Genomic DNA, 20,659 nt, shown 5'->3' with positions numbered 1-20,659 from the left:
TTGTTATAAGTGGTAATGAGATGAGTGACAAACAGACAGACAGACAGAGAGACAGGCAGACAGACAGGTGACAGACAGTTTGAATCTGGGGTTGTATGAGAGTATCACAGCATGGATGGTGTGAGTGTGTAAAGCTTACACAAGTGTGAGTTTGGATGTAGCTAGAACTCCCCCTCAACACCGATACAGGGTCAGATCTTTTGTTTATCCCCCTAATGGTTAAGGCTAAGATTGGCTAGATCCTAGATCTGTGGTTAGGAGGTAGTGTGAGTTCAGAGCAGTGCTAAGAGCACAAGTGCAGTACAGGTTATGGTGACCTGTGTTAAGTGACCCTGATGGAAGGCCTACTGCAATCCTCTTAGAGCTCGGCTCGTGTAGATCCCTCTTCTTCCCATAGGAGGAAGGGTGATAGTGGAGGGGGAACAGAAAAAAGGTGTTGAAGAAAGAGAGGCAGATGAGGAGGAAGGCGGTGACAGCATTAGGAGTGAGGCTGGAAATTGAGTCAGCACTGATGTCACTAGAGGTCTTGTGAAAATCCTCTCCATGTATCTGTTAACGTATGGCACAGAAGCTGACTAGTATGTGTATGTGTTGCATACGTGCTGTTGTGTGTGTGTGTGTTAACATGTGTGAATGTTGCATATGTGTCTATGCATTGTGTGTAAGAGACAGTGTGTGAACTCTCCGTGTGTATATAGTATATGCATTCCAGTATTTCTTAATTCCATTCTTTTACTTTTAGAATTGTGTGTATTGTTGTGAATTGTTAGACACTACTGGACTGTAGGAACACAAGCAAGGAACACAAGCAATTCACTATACACACTGAGCTAGGAACACAAGCAATTCACTATACACACTGAGCTAGGAACACAAGCAATTCACTATACACACTGAGCTAGGAACACAAGCAATTCACTATACACACTGAGCTAGGAACACAAGCAATTCACTATACACACTGAGCTAGGAACGCAAGCAATTCACAATACACACTGAGCTAGGAACACAAGCAATTCGCTACACACGCAATGACATCTGCTAAATATGTGTAAGTGACCAATACAATTTGATTTGATGTATGCACATATGTGTGAGTGTCAACGACCCAAAGGAAGATTACAGAAGGCTCCTCTTTTCCACAGTGACCTGAATTCCTGGGTTAACTCGCTTTGTGACGTAGGCATAAGCTCTTTTACAGCTAAAGCCAATTTACCCCCCCCCCCCCTCAGATTAGGGCAGAGCTGTCTGGCCAAGCCCCAGAGACACAGGCCTCTCTCTCTCTCTCTCTCGCTCTACCTCTGTCATTCATAGGAATTTGCTTGACCCAGGGGACAGAGGGAGAGGGGGGTAGGGTGGGCCGGGAGAGGAGAGAAGAGAAGAGGTGGAGGAATCCTGCTCATCAGAGCCAGAGATGTACAGACCTTTGGAAACTTTGAAAATTAGAATTCTAAAGGCTTCTGGGTGGAGGGGGGGATGGAGAGAGAGTTTCTGAGATGGGGGTAGACCCGTGGAGGCTCATCAGAGGAGGACCATCCTTCTCAGTGAATTTCATAAAAATAGAATTAGTGAAATAATTAAAAAGTTATCCTTTTTCAATAAATCTATACTAAATATATTCTCGTCACCAAATAATTGATTAAAACACACTGTTTTGCAATTAAGGTAGCCTCAGCAGCTCTCTGTAGGGTAGCACTGTGGTGTAGCCGGGGGACAGTTAGCTTCTGTCCTCCTCTGGGTACATTAACTTCAATACAACTAAGATGCCCATTGTGCTCACCTCCTTCCATAGACTTTCACAGTAATTATGACAACTTCCAGAGGACGTCCTCCAACATATCAGAGCTCTTGGTGAACGAACTGACATGTTGTCCACCCAATCAAAGGATCAGAGAATGAATTTAGTACTGAAAGCATAAGCTACAGCTAGCTAGCACTGCATATCATAAAATATGGTGAGTAGTTGACTCAAGGAGAGAGAAAGACAATAGTTGAACAGTTTTGAACAAATTAATTTCTACCAAAATAAAGGAGAACAAAGAGAGAGAGAGATAGCTATATTTCGTAGAATATACATTTTTCACTTTCACTTCCTTAGCTAGCATTGAATGCAGCTAGCTAGTTTAGCCTACACAAACATCCAGCTCAAACAGAGAGGAATGCTATGTTAGCTAGCTGGCTATGGCTATCCAACACTGGAACTCTTCCAATTCAAGGTAAGCTTTTGGTTTTATTAAGTTATTGCCACCAAGGCCCGCTGGTGGAACTGCTAAACTGCTTGCTCCAGACTGTACATGTACTGCATGATTATAGCGGGTTTACTAACACTCTAGTTCTAGTAGCTATGTTGACTATGAAGTGACAACGATGTAGGGTGTGCGGTTAGTGGTCATGATATGAAGGTTTTGCTTGGAAAGGTTTTTTCGCCTGGTCACAGACAACTGATGTGTTGTGCACTGAAGTTCACAAGCAAAGGGAAAAGGTGCGAGGAGGAGACAGCGTAGATAGATGTGAGAAGGAATTATATATACAACGAGCTGTTTGTATGTGGTTGCTATGAAAGGGAACTGTTTTTGTGTGTGATCAGGGGTGTATTCATTGCACCGATTCTGTTGAAAAACGTTTCGCAAACGGAATGAAAGGGGGATAAACATACCTGAATTTGTCCACTAGAAATTCTCGTTTGCAACTGTTTGAATAATGATTACACTCTAGATCAGCAAGATGCAGGCAAGAGAGTGCAAGGTGGAAAGTGTCACTGTCTGCCATCTTGATTATTCAAAATTCTCTCTACCTATGCACCTACGTTGTAAACTTTAATTCATAGGCTAGGTTGTAGCAACCTCATGATGGGTACAGGGGAAATTCAAGCATCACGTAGTAGCCTATGCCTATCGATGTTACATCACCTGGGGCAAACTACCTTCCCTCCATGACACCTACAGCACCCGATGTCACAGGAAGGCCAAAAAGATCATCAAGGACCACCCGAGCCACTGCCTGTTCACCCTGCTATCATCCAGAAGGCGAGGTCAGTACAGGCGCATCAAAGCTGGGACGAGAGACTGAAAAACAGCTTCTATCTCAAGGCCATCAGACTGTTAAACGGCAATCACTAACTCAGAGAGGCTGCTGCCTACATTGAGACCCAAACACTGGCCACTTTAAACAATGCCACATTAAATAATGCCTCTTTAATAATGTAATTTACATATCTTACATTACTCATATGTATATACTGTATTGTATACCATCTATTGCACCTTGGCCATCGCTCACCCATATATTTATATGTACAGTACATATTCTCATTCACCCCTTTAGATTTGTGTGTATTTGGTAGTTGTGGGGGAATTATTATATTACTTGTTAGATATTACTGCTCTGTTTGGAACTAGAAGCACAAGCATCGTGCTACACTCGCATTAACATCTGCTAACCAACCATGTGTATGTGACCAATAAAATTTGATTTGATTTTGAGCTGGGTGAATGGATTATGAAAGACAGTCATCCAATATGCTGTACTAGAGATAAGGCCATGTTCATAAAAAAAACATCATCCTCCCTCATCTTAAACAGTGCCGACCGCCACTGGAGTTACAGAAGTGTTTTTAAGCAGGCTTAAGAGGATATTGACGGTTTAGGGTTTAGTTATGAAATTAGGGTTCAGTATAGGATTGATCAGGTATTCGTTTTTTTTGTCTTAAATAAAGGACAAAAACATACAAACATAAAGATACACATCCATGAAGTAACATAGACACTAATATACACGTAAAGAAAGACGAGGGTTGTTGGCATCCTCTTTATTTCCATTGTACCTGCAGCCAGTAGCTGTATGTGTTTTATTTAAATTAAATAATGAATATAGTCTTTTTTTAAAAGCCCTTTGAGATTAAATATCCCTTTCCCCCTCAGTCCTTTTTGGTTGTCTTGAGTTAGACATGTTTCTCAGTTGCACCGTGGCTACATTGCACAGCACAAAATGAGAAAAATAACGCAGGATATCCGTGAGATCCACCACAACAACAAAAATAACCATATCAAAGCACAGGACCAATTTAATAACCAAACAAATAGATAAACCCTCAGTTAGCAGTAAAGGTGTTTGTCAGCCTATTTGCATGTACAGTATGTTACCCACCCAAACTCCATAATGATATACTAACAACTTGCACATATGACTACCCACCCAAACCCCCTATAGATTCACTACGATGCATTCAATGTGCACATCATTCCCTCAATCTCTCTCACATACACACATTCCATGAATGTGTTTGTTTGTTTATATTATGTACGTTAGGGCAGGTGTGTATGGCAGAGGGGGCTTGCAGTTAGTCTGTCTTCCAGGTAGACCGGTACTTAAGTACTGACACAATTGTGTCTGCGACACATAGAGAGGAACAAAAATAGAATTGCGAACAGCTCCTGTTCCCTAAAACCATGTTTAATCCTAAACAATGCTCCACCAGTATTTTTCTTACTCATCGCCCAATGCAAAATAAACCCTCTTTGGTACAAATTTCATAGAATCTAATTTACAATGCTACAAAATACATCAGCATTTAGTTAAATGAATAAAAGTACAAAATGGGTGGAGTTTTGGTTGGAAACAGTCCCTGTGGTCAGAGTCCCTGTGGTTGTGTTGTGGTCTTTTTACGGTCTTATCTTTGACCAGGACCCCAAAGTAAAGAGACAGAGCACAGACTCTACATGAAGAGCAGCGACTTTCTTATATTATAAAAAAATAACTACTATATAGACAACCAACACCCTCCTCCCACCCCTATTCCCCCATACCCAAACCTCACCAATCCCCCGACACACACACACACACACACACACACACACACACACACACACACACACACACACACACACACACACACACACACACACACACACACACACACACACACACACACACACACACACACACACCTTCACCAGCAAGTTGGTCACAATTCACATCCTCAAAACATCCTGCACGGGCAGGGGTGTGGTGGAATCCCATCTGCCTTTTGAACTTTCACCCCTGACCCCCCCTACCTCCCATGCCCTTTCACCCCACGGTCCTCCTATTGGTCTGACAGAAGCTCCCTCCGTCCTCTCCTCGTCCTCCTCACTCCCTCTTCACTCGTCCCTTTTTCTGCTGCTTCTTCCCGTTGTCCTCTACCTCCTCTAACTTGTTGTAGCCGTTGGTTGCTGTGGAAATGCCGTTGGTGACGGATTTGGCCGCCTTGGGGGCGGAGTGTGGGGTGCGCCGGTAGGTCTGGTAGTAGAAGTTGCCGAAAAGGATGATGAAGGTGACGGCGTAGCCAATAAGGGCCCACTGCATCCAAGCGGGGAAAGGGCAGCCAGTGTAGAGGGAGTAGCCTGCATGGCCGATGGTCACATGGAACTGGATCTGTGACGTACACAAGACACATGTTTAACTGACATGCTTAATCCGAATGTAATAATCTCAACATAATCCCTGATCAATGAGTCAGACTGCACACTCCAAACAATGAAATATATTTTGATATGCAAAGATGTGTTTCAGTATCAATCACACACTACCTGAACAGCTGTGCTATGGCCACAATAACAGGGAGACTTACCATCTGAATGATGGTCAGGTATTTCTTCCACCAGAGGAATTTCTGGATCTTGGGTCCGAAAGCGGCCAGGCCATAGTACCCATACATCAGGACATGGATGGATGAGTTTATGCCTGCTCCGAAGAACGCTGTGAGAGGGATATAGGTTAAAGGTAGTTCAGAGGGGATACAGGTCAGGCTGCTTGTGAGTGTATGTTAGCATGGTATGTCATCACCCCTGTCGGAAACAGTATGACAGTGCTGGGGGGAGATTATCCAGGTGGGAAAATGTCTATAAATATATACACACAATGTACCCCTAGGTACTTACACTGTCCTCCAGGGACCCACTTGATTCCGATCCACCAGAGGATGAACATGGTGCAGTGATGGTAGACATGGAGGAAGCTGACCTGGTTAAACTTCCTCCTCAGGATGAAGAACACCGTGTCCAGATACTCCACTCCCTTAGAGATGTAGTACCACCACAGAGCAGACGCTATCTGCCAACGTGAAGAGGGAGGGAGTGAGCTATCTCAAATCCATCTGGTTTTAAGGACTCAAAACTCAAAGACAATGAAGATTGCCAATTTCCTGAAACGCTTTAAAGAGGATTCAATGGGATTTTATGGATTTCACTGGGTTGAGATTATGGATAACACCGCTAGCCACCTTGCTTTTCACACACACACTCATTATCATGCATCACCCACACATGTATGCATCAAGGACACACCCTCACACGCACAAATAAATTTTATTGCAATTATTGAATCTATTGAAGTCACTGAAGTTGGGAATAAGGTTCAATTGGATCCTGACCAAGATCAAAGATAACTTCACCTGGATCATCTCTGTAAATCTAAGTTCAGAGTCAACAATGTTAGGGTCAACACTTTTCATAAGGGATTGTGGTGACGATGAAAGGGGTCATTGGTGAATGACATGGCAGGTTAGCCTGTGGTCTGGTAGAGAAAGTGTTTTGTTAAGGGGATGGTACAGTAAGAGCTAATACATGAGGATAGCTGTTGTATCAGGCATGTTGCTGGCTTGTTCCCAAGCCTAAAAGGTAAGTAAGAGCTCAACCTCTTGTATGTCAGACTACAACCCCCACCAACATACTCTCTCTCACTCGTATCCCTTTGTAATTGACACACACACACACACACAGAGAGAAAGAGAGTAAGAGAGAGAGAGAGAAAGAAGCTGTGTGCCACAGTGCCCTGAGTGTCACTCTTGTCCCTCAGTAACACCATCATGCTATGGGTGGGTTCAGAAGTGGTGAGACCTAATAACTCCTCCCCTTAATGCAAAAGGTCACACCCCCTCTGTCCTCTCCTCCTCTCCCTCTCTCTATCTCTTACACACACACACACAAATAGAGTGATAGTCTACTTAACCTAACAATAGGATTACAGTACGGCTGCTTAGATTTACACAGAACCACATGCTGCTAAAGCTGGACCTCACTCTACACCTCAAATACAGGAGACCCAATCTGTATAAATTAGAAGGCTAGAAGGCAAACAATTCCAGTCTTTGCTGGCTCATGAACAGAATGACCAGACAAGCTCCGGCTCTTGGCCTTTTCACAGAATTAATAGAAAAAGAGTGTAGGGTGTCATGTTTGCTCACCCTGACTTCGTTGACGTCATTGGAGTAGCTGACAGGTTGACATAGGTAGCTGTACCCCGCTGCTCTTGCACCCAGGAGGAGCTGAGGCCACAGAGATACAAAGATAGCGACACGACATTAGGAACAAAATGTTAGAGATAGTCCCTTTCCTCTAGACCAGGAATGAGCCACTTTGATTGGGGTGGGGGCCACAAAAATATCGGAACTCCCAATGAGGGCCTGCGGTGGCTCACGGGTCTGCGCTATACCGACATTCATACCCACACATGTACTCAGAGCCGGCCCCTAGCCATTTGGAGGATCTAAGAGAAATGTTGTTGTTAGCTGACATGGTCAGTGACTGACATAAAACATAAACTGATGATGCATAACCAATTTTGAAATGGTGTATTCTACTACTCTAACAGTAACAACACCCCAACTGAGTTTTCTTAATTGATCCGCGCGCCAAACAAAAGGCTCTCTGCCATGGATACACACCACCAGCCCTCAAGGGCCACAGAGACCAATTTACACCTGGGGGGGCCGGGGATGTGGAAGCAATTGCCAGGGAGAAATGAAAACTGCAGCTGTCGGGGACTGGAGTTGTGCCCTAGACCCTATTTCCTCTGTCTAAAAGGACTATATATATACAGTTGAAGTCAGAAGTTTACATACAGTTAGATTGGAGTCATTAAAACTTGTTTTTCAACCACTCCACAAATGTATTTTTAACAAACTATAGTTTTGGTTAGGACATCTACTTTGTGCATGACACAAGTAAGTTTTCCAACAATTGTTTACAAGATATTTCACGTACAATTCACTGTATCACAATTGTAGTGGGTCAGAAGTTTACATACACTAAGTTGACTGTGCCTTTAAACAGCTTAGAAAATTCCAGAAAAGTATGTCATGGCGTTAGAAGCTTCTGATAGGCTAATTGACGTAATTTGAGTCAATTGGAGGTGTACCTGTGGATGTATTTCAAGGCCTATCTTCAAACTCAGTGCCTCTTTGCTTGACATCATGGGAAAATCAAAAGAAATCAGCCAAGACCTCAGAATTTTTTTTTAGACCTCCACAATTCTGGTTCATCCTTGAGAGGAATTTCCAAATGGCTGAAGGTACCACGTTCATCTATACAAACAATAGTATGCAAGTATAAACATCATGGGACCACGCAGCCGTCATAAGCACTCAGGAAGGAGACGCGTTCTGTCTTCTAGAGATGAACGTACTTTGGTGCAAAAAGTGCAAATCAATCCCAAAACAACAGCAAAGAACCTTGTGAAGATGCTGGAGGAAACAGGTACAAAAGTATCTATATCCACAGTAAAACGAGTCCTATATCGACATAACCTGAAAGGCCGCTCAGCAAGGAAGAAGCCACTGCTCCAAAACCGCCCTAAAAAAACTGTTTGGCCATAATGACCATCGTTATGTTTGGAGGAAAAAGGGGGAGCCGAAGAACACCATTCCAACCGTGAATCATGGGGGTGGCAGCATCATGTTGTGGGTGTGCTTTGCTGGTGCACTTCACAAAATAGATGCATCTCAAGACATCATCTCAAGACATCAGTCAGGAAGTTCGAACTTGGTCGGATATGGGTCTTCCAAATGGACAATGACCCCAAGCATACTTCCAAAGTTGTGGCAAATTGGCTTAAGGACAAAAAATCAAGGATTGGAGTGGCCATCACAAAGCTCTGACCTCAATCCTATAGAAAATGTGTAGGCAGAACTGAAAAAGCGTGTGTGAGCAAGGGGTTCTACAACCCTGACTCACTTACACCAGCTCTGTCAGGAGGAATGGGCCAAAATTCACCAAACTTATTGTGGGAAGCTTGTGGAAGGCTACCCGAAACATTTGACCCAAGTTAAACAATGTAAAGGCAATGCTACCAAATACTAATTGACTGTATATAAACTTCTGACCCACTGGGAATGTGATGAAAGAAATAAAAGCTGAAATAAATCATTCTCTACTATTACCCTGACATTTCACATTCTTAAAATAAAGTGGCGATCCTAACTGACCTAAGGCAGGGAGTTTTTACTAGGATTAAATGTCAGGAATTGTGAAAAACTGAGTTTAAATGTATTTGGCTAAGGTGTATGTAAACTTCCAACTTCAACTGTTTTAATGTAGTGGATGGTTGACAGGTGCAGTCCTAGGTATGGTATGTGAGTATAGTTTTGAATTCAGGTAGGGTTGGTACATGGCATGCTACATCAGCCATTCGTTGATGGCACAACCTTGCTGAACAATAGATTAACCTAAAGCAGGGGTCATATTGCTATCACCGATCAACCTACTGGGCACAGACATCAATTCCCCATTGGTTGAATGTCATTTTGTTGAAATTATGTGGAAACAATGTTGATTCAATGAGCGTGTGCCCAGTGGGAAGCCGTTTCCAATCTGTACACACTGAAGGGACAGGGACTGGGAACCAAATAGACAATGGCCTGAAAAGAAATGGAACATGCCATTATTGACTTGGTGTAAAAGAAATGGAGCTGGTTACCTCTTTGGCGATGTAAAAGTTGAGTATCACCATACTGAAGTTGTACACTATGAGGGTCTTCCTTAGCTGGAAAGGCTCGCGATTCTGCATGTACTTAGGCCCCGCCCACAGGAAGAGCAAGTACAGGCAGCTGATGACCAGGGTGGGGGCGGGCGATGACATCATCGGCCATTTCTCCACTCGCTTGTCTGGGAGAGGGACAGGAAAGTTAATGTCAGCAGTGGTCATATGACAGACACACACATGTAAAGAATGACTCTGAATCCTATCTGAATGTATGACTACACAATGTTGCACCAATGGTGTCTGGAGGATATACTTAATTGCAGTACTCCGAATTGCTCTAATAGTGTATTGTATTGCACACACACACACAAGCAACCATGTGTACCTGAGTTTGTACTTCTGGTTAGATTAGCAGACTGTCCCTGCAATGTGAGAGAAATCAGCACTAACTCACCTGCTATAGTAAGGCTCCATCTGTAGAACTCTACCGTGTCATTCATAAAGTGGGTGACAGCTTCCATGCCTGGCGTCTGGATTTGGTCCTGTTTATGCTGCAGTGAGAGAAAGAGAGGAGCCAGTCTTCAAAATAGTCCAAATTAATCGAAGATAATTAAAGAAATCTGTCATTCATTTTGCTGTTTTTGCCCGAGAGATAATTGTTGCGCAATTTTGGTGCAGTATTTTTCTATGAAAGAATGTGCATCAAAATGAGTCGTCTCTCGTTGAATGACAACAAAGACTTTATTGAAGAATCCCTAGTGTTGACCAATCACCAACAAAGAGGTTAAGAAATGTGTGTGCCCGAACAGACGGAAAAACCCTCACTGAAGTCCAAAACGAACAAAAACTTGTCGGCATAATGTCGGCATAATATATGCACGAACTCTACCAAACTGTTTCAGCTGGGAAGCATGCGGACGTCTTAAGCCCCTTTAGATAATTGAAAACCTTAATGTAATGTTGGTGAAGTTAAAGATGCAGTCCGGGATCTTATTTAAGCACAACAAATTCATAACATATTGTACGAATTGTATCTGTAACATATCATACAACAAAAATATATATATATATATATATATATACAGTACCAGTCAAAAGCTGTCATCAAGTCAAAGGGTGGCTACTTCAAAAAATCTCAAATAAAACATATATTTGGATTTGTTTAACACTTCTGTTGGTTACTACCTGATTCCATGTGTTATTTCATCATTTTGATGTCTTCACTATTATTCTACAATGTAGATAATAGTAAAAATAAAGAAAGTCCCTTGAATGAGTGGGTGTGTCCAAACTTTTGACTGGTACTGTATATAAATATAAAATAATTTTGCAGGACCAAACGTAACATATGAAACGGATGGCGTAGTACAGAAGTGGCTGACGTAGTACAGAAGTGGCTGACGTAGTACAGAAGTGGCTGACGTAGTACAGAAGTGGCTGACCTAGTACAGAAGTGGCTGACCTAGTACAGAAGTGGCTGACCTAGTACAGAGGTGGCTGACCTAGTACAGAAGTGGCTGACCTAGTACAGAGGTGGCTGACCTAGTACAGAAGTGGCTGACGTAGTACAGAAGTGGCTGACGTAGTACAGAAGTGGCTGACCTAGTACAGAAGTGGCTGACCTAGTACAGAAGTGGCTGACCTAGTACAGAAGTGGCTGACCTAGTACAGAGGTGGCTGACCTAGTACAGAAGTGACTGACCTAGTACAGAAGTGACTGACCTAGTACAGAAGTGGCTGACCTAGTACAGAAGTGGCTGACCTAGTACAGAAGTGGCTGACCTAGTACAGAGGTGGCTGACCTAGTACAGAAGTGACTGACCTAGTACAGAGGTGGCTGACCTAGTACAGAAGTGGCTGACGTAGTACAGAAGTGGCTGACGTAGTACAGAAGTGGCTGACCTAGTACAGAAGTGGCTGACCTAGTACAGAAGTGGCTGACCTAGTACACAAAAAACGGAGACCAGTAGTAACTAGCGTATGCTCAATGACTGGTACTGTATGCTAGCAGATACCATAGACTTTCAGCCTTGGAGCTAATGCTAGTTAGCATTGGCTCGCCAAACTACCTCTAACTTCCTTTGTACTGTACTTAGAGATATAAAAATGGCCCAAATCCCAAAGAATCCCTTTAACATCAAGTTCAAACTCTGAGTTTGCCAAACTCAGCACATGGATCACCCATACGTACGAACATTCCCTGGTCTAAACTGTTAGTGCAGGGTTTATTCCGAGCCTCACACTAATTGCACAGATCTAAAAGAGGACTAAACAACTGATCAGTGTGGACAGAGTAGGTCTTTGTGGTTACCCATCCCCCCACACACACGTTCTAAGACAAGATGTAAAGTGCTGGTCTCATGTTTCATGAGCTGAAAGAAAAGATCCCAGAAATGTTCCCTACGGACAAAAGGTTATTTCTTCTCTCAAATTTTGTGCAGAAATTTGTTTACATCCCTGTTAGTGAGCATTTCTCCTTTGCCAAGATAATCCATCTACCTGACAGGTGTGGCATATCAATAAGCTGATTAAACAGCATGGTCCTTACACAGGTGCACCTTGTGCTGGGGATAATAAAAGGCCACTTTAAAATGTGCAGTTTTGTCACACAACACAATGCCACAGATGTCTCAAGTTTTGAGGGAGCGTGCAATTGGCATGCTGACTGCAGGAATGTCCACCAGAGCTGTTAGCAGAGAATTGAATGTTCAGATCCTGAGGCCCACTGTGAGGCCCATTTTTTTTAAGGTATCTGTATTCCCATATCTGTATTCCTAGTCATGTGAAATCCATAGATTAGGGCCTAATGTTACATGTTGTGTTTACATTTTTGTTCAGTATAAAAACGAATTTAAAAGTTGTTTGTAAATAGCTGACAAGGTCAAAATCTGTCGTTCTGCCCCTGAGCAAGGCAGTTAACCCACTGTTCCCCAGGCCCCGAAGACGCGGATGTCGATTAAGGCAGCCCCCCGCACCTCTCTGATTCAGAGGGGTTGGGTTAAATGCGGAAGGCACATTTCAGTTGAATACATTCAGTTGGACAACTGACTAGGTATCCCCCTTTCCCTAAATGAGTGCTACTAAAGCCTTATTTGAATGGGTGTATAAAAGACCATAGAGAACAACATACAGTACACATTTTAGAACTCATCACTACATTCTCTACCAGAAAGCTGGTTGGCTCTCTTTGATGTCAAGTGGGTGGATGCACTATGTATACAAAGGTATGTGGACACACCTTCAAATTAGTGGATTCGGCTAATTCAGCCACACTCACTGCACACAGCCATGCAATCTCCATAGTCAAACATTGGCAGTAGAATGGCTTTACTGAAGAGCTCAGTGACTTTCAACGTGACAACACAAAGGATGCCACCTTTTCAACAAGTCAGTTCATCACATTTCTGCCCTGCTAGACCTGCCCCAGTCAGCTGTAAGTGCTGTTATTGTGAAGTGGAAACTTCTAGGAGAAAATAATGGCTAAGCCACATGCTCACAGAACGGGACCGGTGAGTGCTGAAGTGCGTAGTGCGTAAAAATCGTCTGTCCTCAGTTGCAACACTCACAACCGAGTTCCAAATCGCCTCTGGAAGCAATGTCAACACAAGAACTGTTCATCTGGAGCTTCATGAAATGGGTTTCCATGGCCAAGCTGCCGCACAGAAGCCTAAGATCACCATGCGCAATGCCAAGCGTCGGCTGGAGTGGTGGAAAGCTTGCCGCCATTGGACTCTGGAGCAGTGGAAACGCGTTCTCTGGAGTGATGAATCCCTCTTCACCCTCTGGCAGTTCGACGGACGAATCTGAGTTTGGCGGATGCCAGGAGCACGCTACCAGTCCCAATGCATAGTGGCAACTGTAAAGTTTGGTGGAGGAGGAATAATGTCGGGGGCTGTTTTTCATGGTTCGGGCTAGGCCCCTTAGTTCCAGTGAAGGAAAATCTTAACACTACAGCATACAATGACATACTAGACGATTCTGTGCTTCCAACTTGGCAACAGTTTGGGGAAGGCCCTTTCCTGTTTCAGCATGACAATTTGGCCTGCAAATTAGAATGCAGAGGCCTAGTGTTATAATTAAGCAATAAGGCCCGAGGAGGTGTGGTACATGGCCAATATACCACGGCTAAGGGCTGTTCTTACGCACAACGCAACACGGAGTGCCTTGACACAGCCCTTAGCCGTGGTATATTGGCCATATATTCCAAACCCCCAGGTGCCTTATTGCTATTATAAACTGGTTACCTTCGTAATTAGACCTGCAAAAATACATGTTTTGTCTTACCCGTAGTATATGGCCTGATATACCACAGCCGTCAGCCAATCAGCATTCAGTGTACGAACCACCCAGTTTATAACATGTTGTTAACCACACACTAAAATCATCTTATTGGCTTATAGATCATAATAGGTCTAATTAATTTGTGAAAACTTATTGGGGAGTTTGGGGGAACTTGAAAAAACACACATTCACTGACAGGTTTTGTTTTCAAAACGGAAGAGGAAATGGGAGGATGGGAGAGAGAGAAAAAAATCACCCAAATAGGCTCGGTCGCCCGTGGAAACGGGCATGAGAGCACACAAAGAACCGGGGCGCGTGTGTCAGCAGGTTTTGCGCGGTGCGATCAAGAGGCTTAAATCCAATTGCTCTACGAGCTTAGACGTAAATCCAAACGCCAAGCGACCCACATTCGCAGGGGCATCATTTAAAGCGATAACTTGCCCCTATGAACTAGACCCTTATTTGCGCTCACACATATGGCGCATGGCGGATTTTCAAAGAGTGGTGGACTGAACATGGGAAATTATGTGGTTAACAGTTTATACAAAAGCATATAGGGAAAAACTAAACCAAAATAGTCTCTAAACACTTTATAGACACATTTTATAGGCTGCATCCAATCCCTTCCTATATGCCACCCATCATAGTCTAACATCATGCAAGTTCCTTTCCACTGAGTCTATGTAGGCTACTGTCATGCATGCTCACATAATAGAAGTTCATGGTTTCTTAGGAAGAGAGAGCAGGCGGAGAGATTAAGGGTGAATAAGTGATGAAATTGTCTAAGCACTGTCTGAGTTTATTGTCTTATAAAAATACAGAACTATGATGATATGAATTCAGCCAAAAGGGATGGCAGATAAGCATAAAGAAAACGAACGCAAGAGAAGGTAATGAACGGTTCAATTCCTCAAAGCATAACTAATGAAAAAAGACTAAGCCTACACTTTCCAAGGCTGTGCACTAATTTGTTCACAAAATAACCTATTTAAAGAATGATAGCCTAAGCACAAGATTCTGCATTTCTGTATTAACCATTTCATTATGGAGAAAAATACATATCTACATACCTTCTCGAGATTTAGTTGCGTGTACTGACATCCGGTGCAATGTGATGGACAACGCCTTTAAATTACCGTATTCTGCCGTTATAGCCGCTGATCCCCAACACTGCTATAAGGACAATTAGACATCCACCCCAAATTTGGCAAAAATGCAAAGGCAAGCTGAAATCTATCCCAAAGAAATCATGTATGAGGTCCGTGCTGGCTGCTGAACCACATCGCTTAAGATCTATAGGATACCCGACCAGCCTGATGGCACTGCGCATGCGGGTATTGCACTACAGGGGCCGCTGCACTGACTCGACAGACCGATGGCCCCTTTGTATGGTAGAGATAATCAACATCCACCGTATCCCCCATTCAGCTTCGTTGAGTGATAGGCGAATGCGGAAGCCACTCGGAAGGAAAAAGAGAGGAGTCTTTGAACGCGCATGACAAATGGGTACCTCTCTGCTGTTACGCATCGATGTGTGAGGAAACCTCCTGGATAAGTGCATTTGTTGCAATTATGCATTTTTGGCCTCGATGACACTCATTAGTAGGTCATGCTATATGTCCAAAATACAATGAATTTAGTCTTGTTCATTCAGCTTTGGCTTTAATTCATACTAATAGTAGGTCCAAGGCTATGAGCCATTTTAATTCATACTAAGAGTAGGTCCAAGGCTATGAGCCATTTTCTATCAGACATAGCCTAGGGATTCCTTAATAGCTCTCATGTTTCAACTTGGGTAGACTAAATTAGAGTTTATACAACAAATGTTTGTTGCTATTGTAGGCTATAGGTCGTCGGCTATAAATAGCTTTTGGGTATGTGCCAATGTCCCGGTAGAGGGTGTCGATCAATTAGCCACCTGTCTTTAGAGTGTGTCCTATACTCCACTGAGTCGGTCAATATTTTGAATTCGTCACTAGGTGGAAGTGTCACACCATCAATTGATACCCAACAAGTACAGCTGGGTTGTACAGTATTTGGTTGCAGCAGAGTTTTCTGTAGGCCTACATACTCTCTGGTGTAACCTAAAGCTGTATTTTTAAAATCCAGATGAACTAAACAACTTTTCCACTCCAAGCCTGGTAATTATTGAACAGAATATTCAATTAATATCAGAATATATCATATCATATAATTCTCAAGTATTTACCCAAGATCCCTTTGAATTTATTTGATTGAAAATAATAATAATTGGGATGGGGGACCACTGGAGGTCAGGGGCTCCCCAGATAGCATATGAACACGTCATAAGCATTGGCAACATTTTCTTTCAACCTTATGGCAAAATGTGTAGAATAGCATTAGAAAACTGCACATTTTTCTCTGCCCAAGGTGTTGAAATGCAGGAAGTTAGCTGTTTTCCCCCCAAAATCTATTTGTATTTTTTTGTGGTTCGGGGTCCCTGCTGTAAGTAGGTGTCCCAGGGCCCAAAATGCGGTAGACTAGCCCTGTTCCAAAGGCAGGAAGTTCTTATTTTCTTACTCTCATTTCTATACCTCTGTTATTTTGTACTTTTCCATTAGTGATGTCAATGTTCCAACTGGAGGGTCCTCTCCAAACTCCATCCAAGGCCCTGCTTCAGTCACTATTTGAGGGAGGGGAAAATATTACATAACATGTGTACAGTACCTATTACTGGCTTCAATTTCATTATGATATAATGTGACACATCCAACAGATTCACATCACACACACAGCTTGTACCCTTCTGAGGATAGCCAAGCTTTATGCTAGTTTCAAGTTTTATTAGTCGTATGTACAGGATACACATGGCATACACCATACAGCGAAATGCTTACTTGCAAGTTCCTTCTTGACAATGGAACAACAATAAGAACTAATAAAATATAAGAATATTAATTATTTAGCAAAAATTAATTATATTATTTAGCAAAAATAATAAGGTATGTGTGATATGTGTGCATAGCATGAATGTGTGTGTGTGGATGAGTGTATGTCTGTGTGGGTGTGTGCATGAGTGCATGTGTGCTAAGGTGCAGTGAGTCAGTGCCAGGTGGCCAGTCCACTTCAAGTGTTCAGCAGTCTGATGGCTTGTAGATAGAAACAAAGCAGTATTTGAGTAGTACACACGCTGCGCCTCCTTCGCTGAAGGTGGGTGAGCAGAGGAGAGGAGGAGGAAGCAGCTCCAGGATGGGTCACAGTATTTCTGTGCTGTATGGTGATCCTGAGGAATAAATCTCTCTCATTTCCCCTCAGGAAAGGGGGATACCTAGTCAGTTGCACAACGGAATGCATTCAACCGAACTGAATCAGAGAGGTGTGGGGGGCTGCCTTAATCGACGTCATCGGCGCCTGGGGAGCAGTTCTGGTTGGGAGTTAACTGCCTTGCTTAAGGGCAGAATGGCAGATTTTAGACCTTGCCAGCTCATGGATTCAAACCAGCAGTCTTTTGGTTACTGGCCAACTCTCTTAACCGCTAGGCTACCTGCTATGATGCACATATCTGTTTACTGGGAAAAGCACAAGAGCCATCAGCAGGACTCTACAGCCATGTGTGTGCTGATGTGTATGTTGGTGTGCATGTGTGTGTGCATGTGTTTTTGTGTATGTTTCTTAATTAAAGAGATGTAGATCTGACCATGCCCTAGTCAGGTGTGAGAGTGAGTGAGTGAATGAGTGACAGAGTGAGTGAGTGAGTGAGTGAGAGAGTGGGAAAGATAGGGAGAGAGATAGGAGAGACAGAAAGGAGGTGGCAAGAGAGACCGAGTTTATTTGTGTGTGTATCAGTGTGAGAGAGTAAGGAAGACAACGTTCCACAGGTCCACCTGTTCTCACTGTCAGTCGACCATATACAGCCTTCATAACTGCCTCGACCAGAGCATCGCTGCCAACCCAAACAAACACACATTCTCATACAATACACACAGGTTGCAGTGTTTGGGCTCTAAGACCACACACACACACACACACACACACACACACACACACACACACACACACACACACACACACACACACACACACACACACACACACACACACACACACACACACACACACACACACACACACACACACACACACACCCCAGAGGAGGAATATACACATAAACACACAGTCGTCGGCCTGTGGTCTTGCCAGCATTGGTGCTTGGCGTATCCAGAATGTGGTGTATGTGTAGGAGGCCCTGTACGTATCCCATAATCAGGTGGGTCATGACTATAAGCCTACACTCCTGTAACCCATGGCAACCGCACCGTGGCACCTGTTCAAATACCTGCTGGGAGGTCAGCAGACTGGGGAGAGCAGCAGATAGTGGGCTGAAATAGTCTGGTTCATTAAGTACTATGGGATCCTAAAGGGTATAGTTTATATGGCTACTGTAGGTCGGGCTGTATGTCCTGTCTCTTATAGGCTGGAATGCAGGGTTCACTGAAATATAGAGCTGTTCAGAGTCCAGTTATTTCAGGGATATTTTGGAAGTGAATTTATCCAGTGGGTGCATCAAGTTCAGAGAATGTAAATGTTGGCCGAAAACTATCAGTCTGTCTTCGTCAAAAGCAGAATAATTGTAGATATCTGAAATACTTTATCTACCCTATTCTCAATCCTGACCAGCGTTAAGGCTATGTCTAACGAATGTCTATTCTGGCTGCCGCATAGAATCTGCACGGTAGAATCTGGAGAAGTGGGTAAACAAAGGACAGAAACCGAAACAGAGCCTGGTAACTACTGTGTGTGTGTGTGTGCGTATGTGTGTGTGTGTGTGTGTGTGTGATTGCTTCTCCTCTGTTTTGTCATGCCTGAATATGTCTGTAAGGTGTGCAGAGCATTTCAAACTGCCAGATGGGAAAGTAAACTCCATCTGATGTTGATCATGTATGTACACTGTATACCTTGGTGAATTATTGAGTCAGACATCAGTTGCATTACATAACAAGAGTGAAGAGTGAAACTAGCCATTAGTAAAAGGAGAAGCAACCCCAGTTAAAAATGCCAAGTCAGCACAGCACAGTGTACAGATGTAGGATCTGAATTTGACCTATACTGTCACAAAATAATCCTGCAGCAACAGGATTTGAATATTTATTGCATAATTCTGCTTGATTGGTGGTTAGGCTATATTAGCTGGCGAAAAAGTATGTTACGTGGAAAGTGCAACACTGTTAATATAACCGTGTGTTAGTGTGGGTTTTCAGTGAATTTCTGTAAATCACAAAGCTCATCTGCTGCGGTGCAGGAAAATTCTCAGCAACTAGAGTGATCAAATTAAGATCCTATGTGATCTATTGTGTTTTGTGGAGCATTTGCCATAACGACTTCCCATTGTTATGTATCCTGTATTACATAATAACAATGGTCATCTGTTCTATGACCTATAATGAAATCCTGGTATTGGTTAGTGAACACTTCATAAGCTCTCAATATCCTGCTCATAAAGCTGTTATGTATGCTCTGTGTAGTGGGTCATACAGAGAGACTCAAGTGTTGCCCTGTTGTGTTTTGGTTGCTAAGCAGGCAATCACTCAAACCAGCATTTGGAGACTTTATGAAATGGTGGTTACAGCGCAGGGAATTTTCCACTGAAGGGCACAGTTATTGTGGGGGGCACCTGGGATTTATTTTTTTCATGCACACATTACTAACTACTGGAGAAAAACATAATCGTTAAACACTTTACAGTCTTCTGGGAGACACCACTTTTCACAGGCTCAACTCAACAGCTGGGATAAACCATATCTTTCAAACACACCCACACACACCCACGCTTGCACACCCTGGGTTGTTTAGTGGTGGTTGTGTGTCCATGGTCATGTTGTGTCTGGGAGAGTTGATGAAGTTCAAATCAAATCAAATGTATTTGTCACATACACATGGTTAGCAGATGTTAATGCGAGTGTAGCGAAATGCTTGTGTTTCTAGTTCAAAAGTGCAGTAATAACCAACGAGTAATCTAACCTAACATTTCCAAAACTACTACCTTCTAAACACAAGTGTAAAGATATGAATGAGTGATGGTACAGAACGGCATAGGCAAGATGCAGTAGATGGTATCGAGTACAGTATATACATATGAGATGAGTAATGTAGGGTATGTAAACAAAGTGGCATAGTTTAAAGTGGCTAGTGATACATGTATTACATAAAGATGCAGTAGATGATATAGAGTACAGTATACACATATACATATGAGATGAGTAATGTAGGGTATGTAAACATTATATTAAGTAGCATTGTTTAAAGTGGCTAGTGATATATTTTACATCAATTTCCGTCAATTCCCATTATTAAAGTGGCTGTAGTTGAGTCAGTGTTTTGGCAGCAGCCACTCAATGTTAGTGGTGGCTGTTTAACAGTCTGATGGCCTTGAGATAGAAGCTGTTTTTCAGTCTCTCGGTCCCTGCTTTGATGCACCTGTACTGACCTCGCCTTCTGCATGATAGCGGGGTGAACAGGCAGTGGCTCGGGTGGTTGTTGTCCTTGATGATCTTTATGGCCTTCCTGTGACATCGGGTGGTGTAGGTGTCCTGGAGGGCAGGTAGTTTGCCCCCGGTGATGCGTTGTGCAGACCTCACTACCCTCTGGAGAGCCTTACGGTTGTGGGAGGAGCAGTTGCCGT

General features: G+C 43.2%; 1 protein-coding gene across 1 annotated transcript; it reads right to left on the bottom strand.

The window, feature by feature from the left end:
* Nucleotides 1-3,793: 3,793 nt before the first annotated feature.
* Nucleotides 3,794-15,471, bottom strand: LOC109900279 (elongation of very long chain fatty acids protein 4). The gene is made up of 7 exons (XM_020495970.2): nt 15,090-15,471; nt 10,193-10,289; nt 9,733-9,920; nt 7,223-7,303; nt 5,919-6,090; nt 5,609-5,736; nt 3,794-5,412 (listed from the first exon to the last, which is right to left on the bottom strand). The coding sequence occupies exons 2-7, from the start codon at nt 10,257-10,259 to the stop codon at nt 5,128-5,130; spliced, it is 921 nt and encodes a 306-aa protein (XP_020351559.1). The 5' UTR covers nt 10,260-10,289; nt 15,090-15,471; the 3' UTR covers nt 3,794-5,127.
* Between the last annotated feature and the right edge of the window lie 5,188 nt (nt 15,472-20,659).

Source organism: Oncorhynchus kisutch, linkage group LG12 (genome assembly GCF_002021735.2).
Source record: "Oncorhynchus kisutch isolate 150728-3 linkage group LG12, Okis_V2, whole genome shotgun sequence".
Taxonomy (NCBI): domain Eukaryota; kingdom Metazoa; phylum Chordata; class Actinopteri; order Salmoniformes; family Salmonidae; genus Oncorhynchus; species Oncorhynchus kisutch.
The sequence above is the reverse complement of the archived record's forward strand: the minus strand, read 5'-3'. Positions and strand labels throughout refer to the sequence as shown.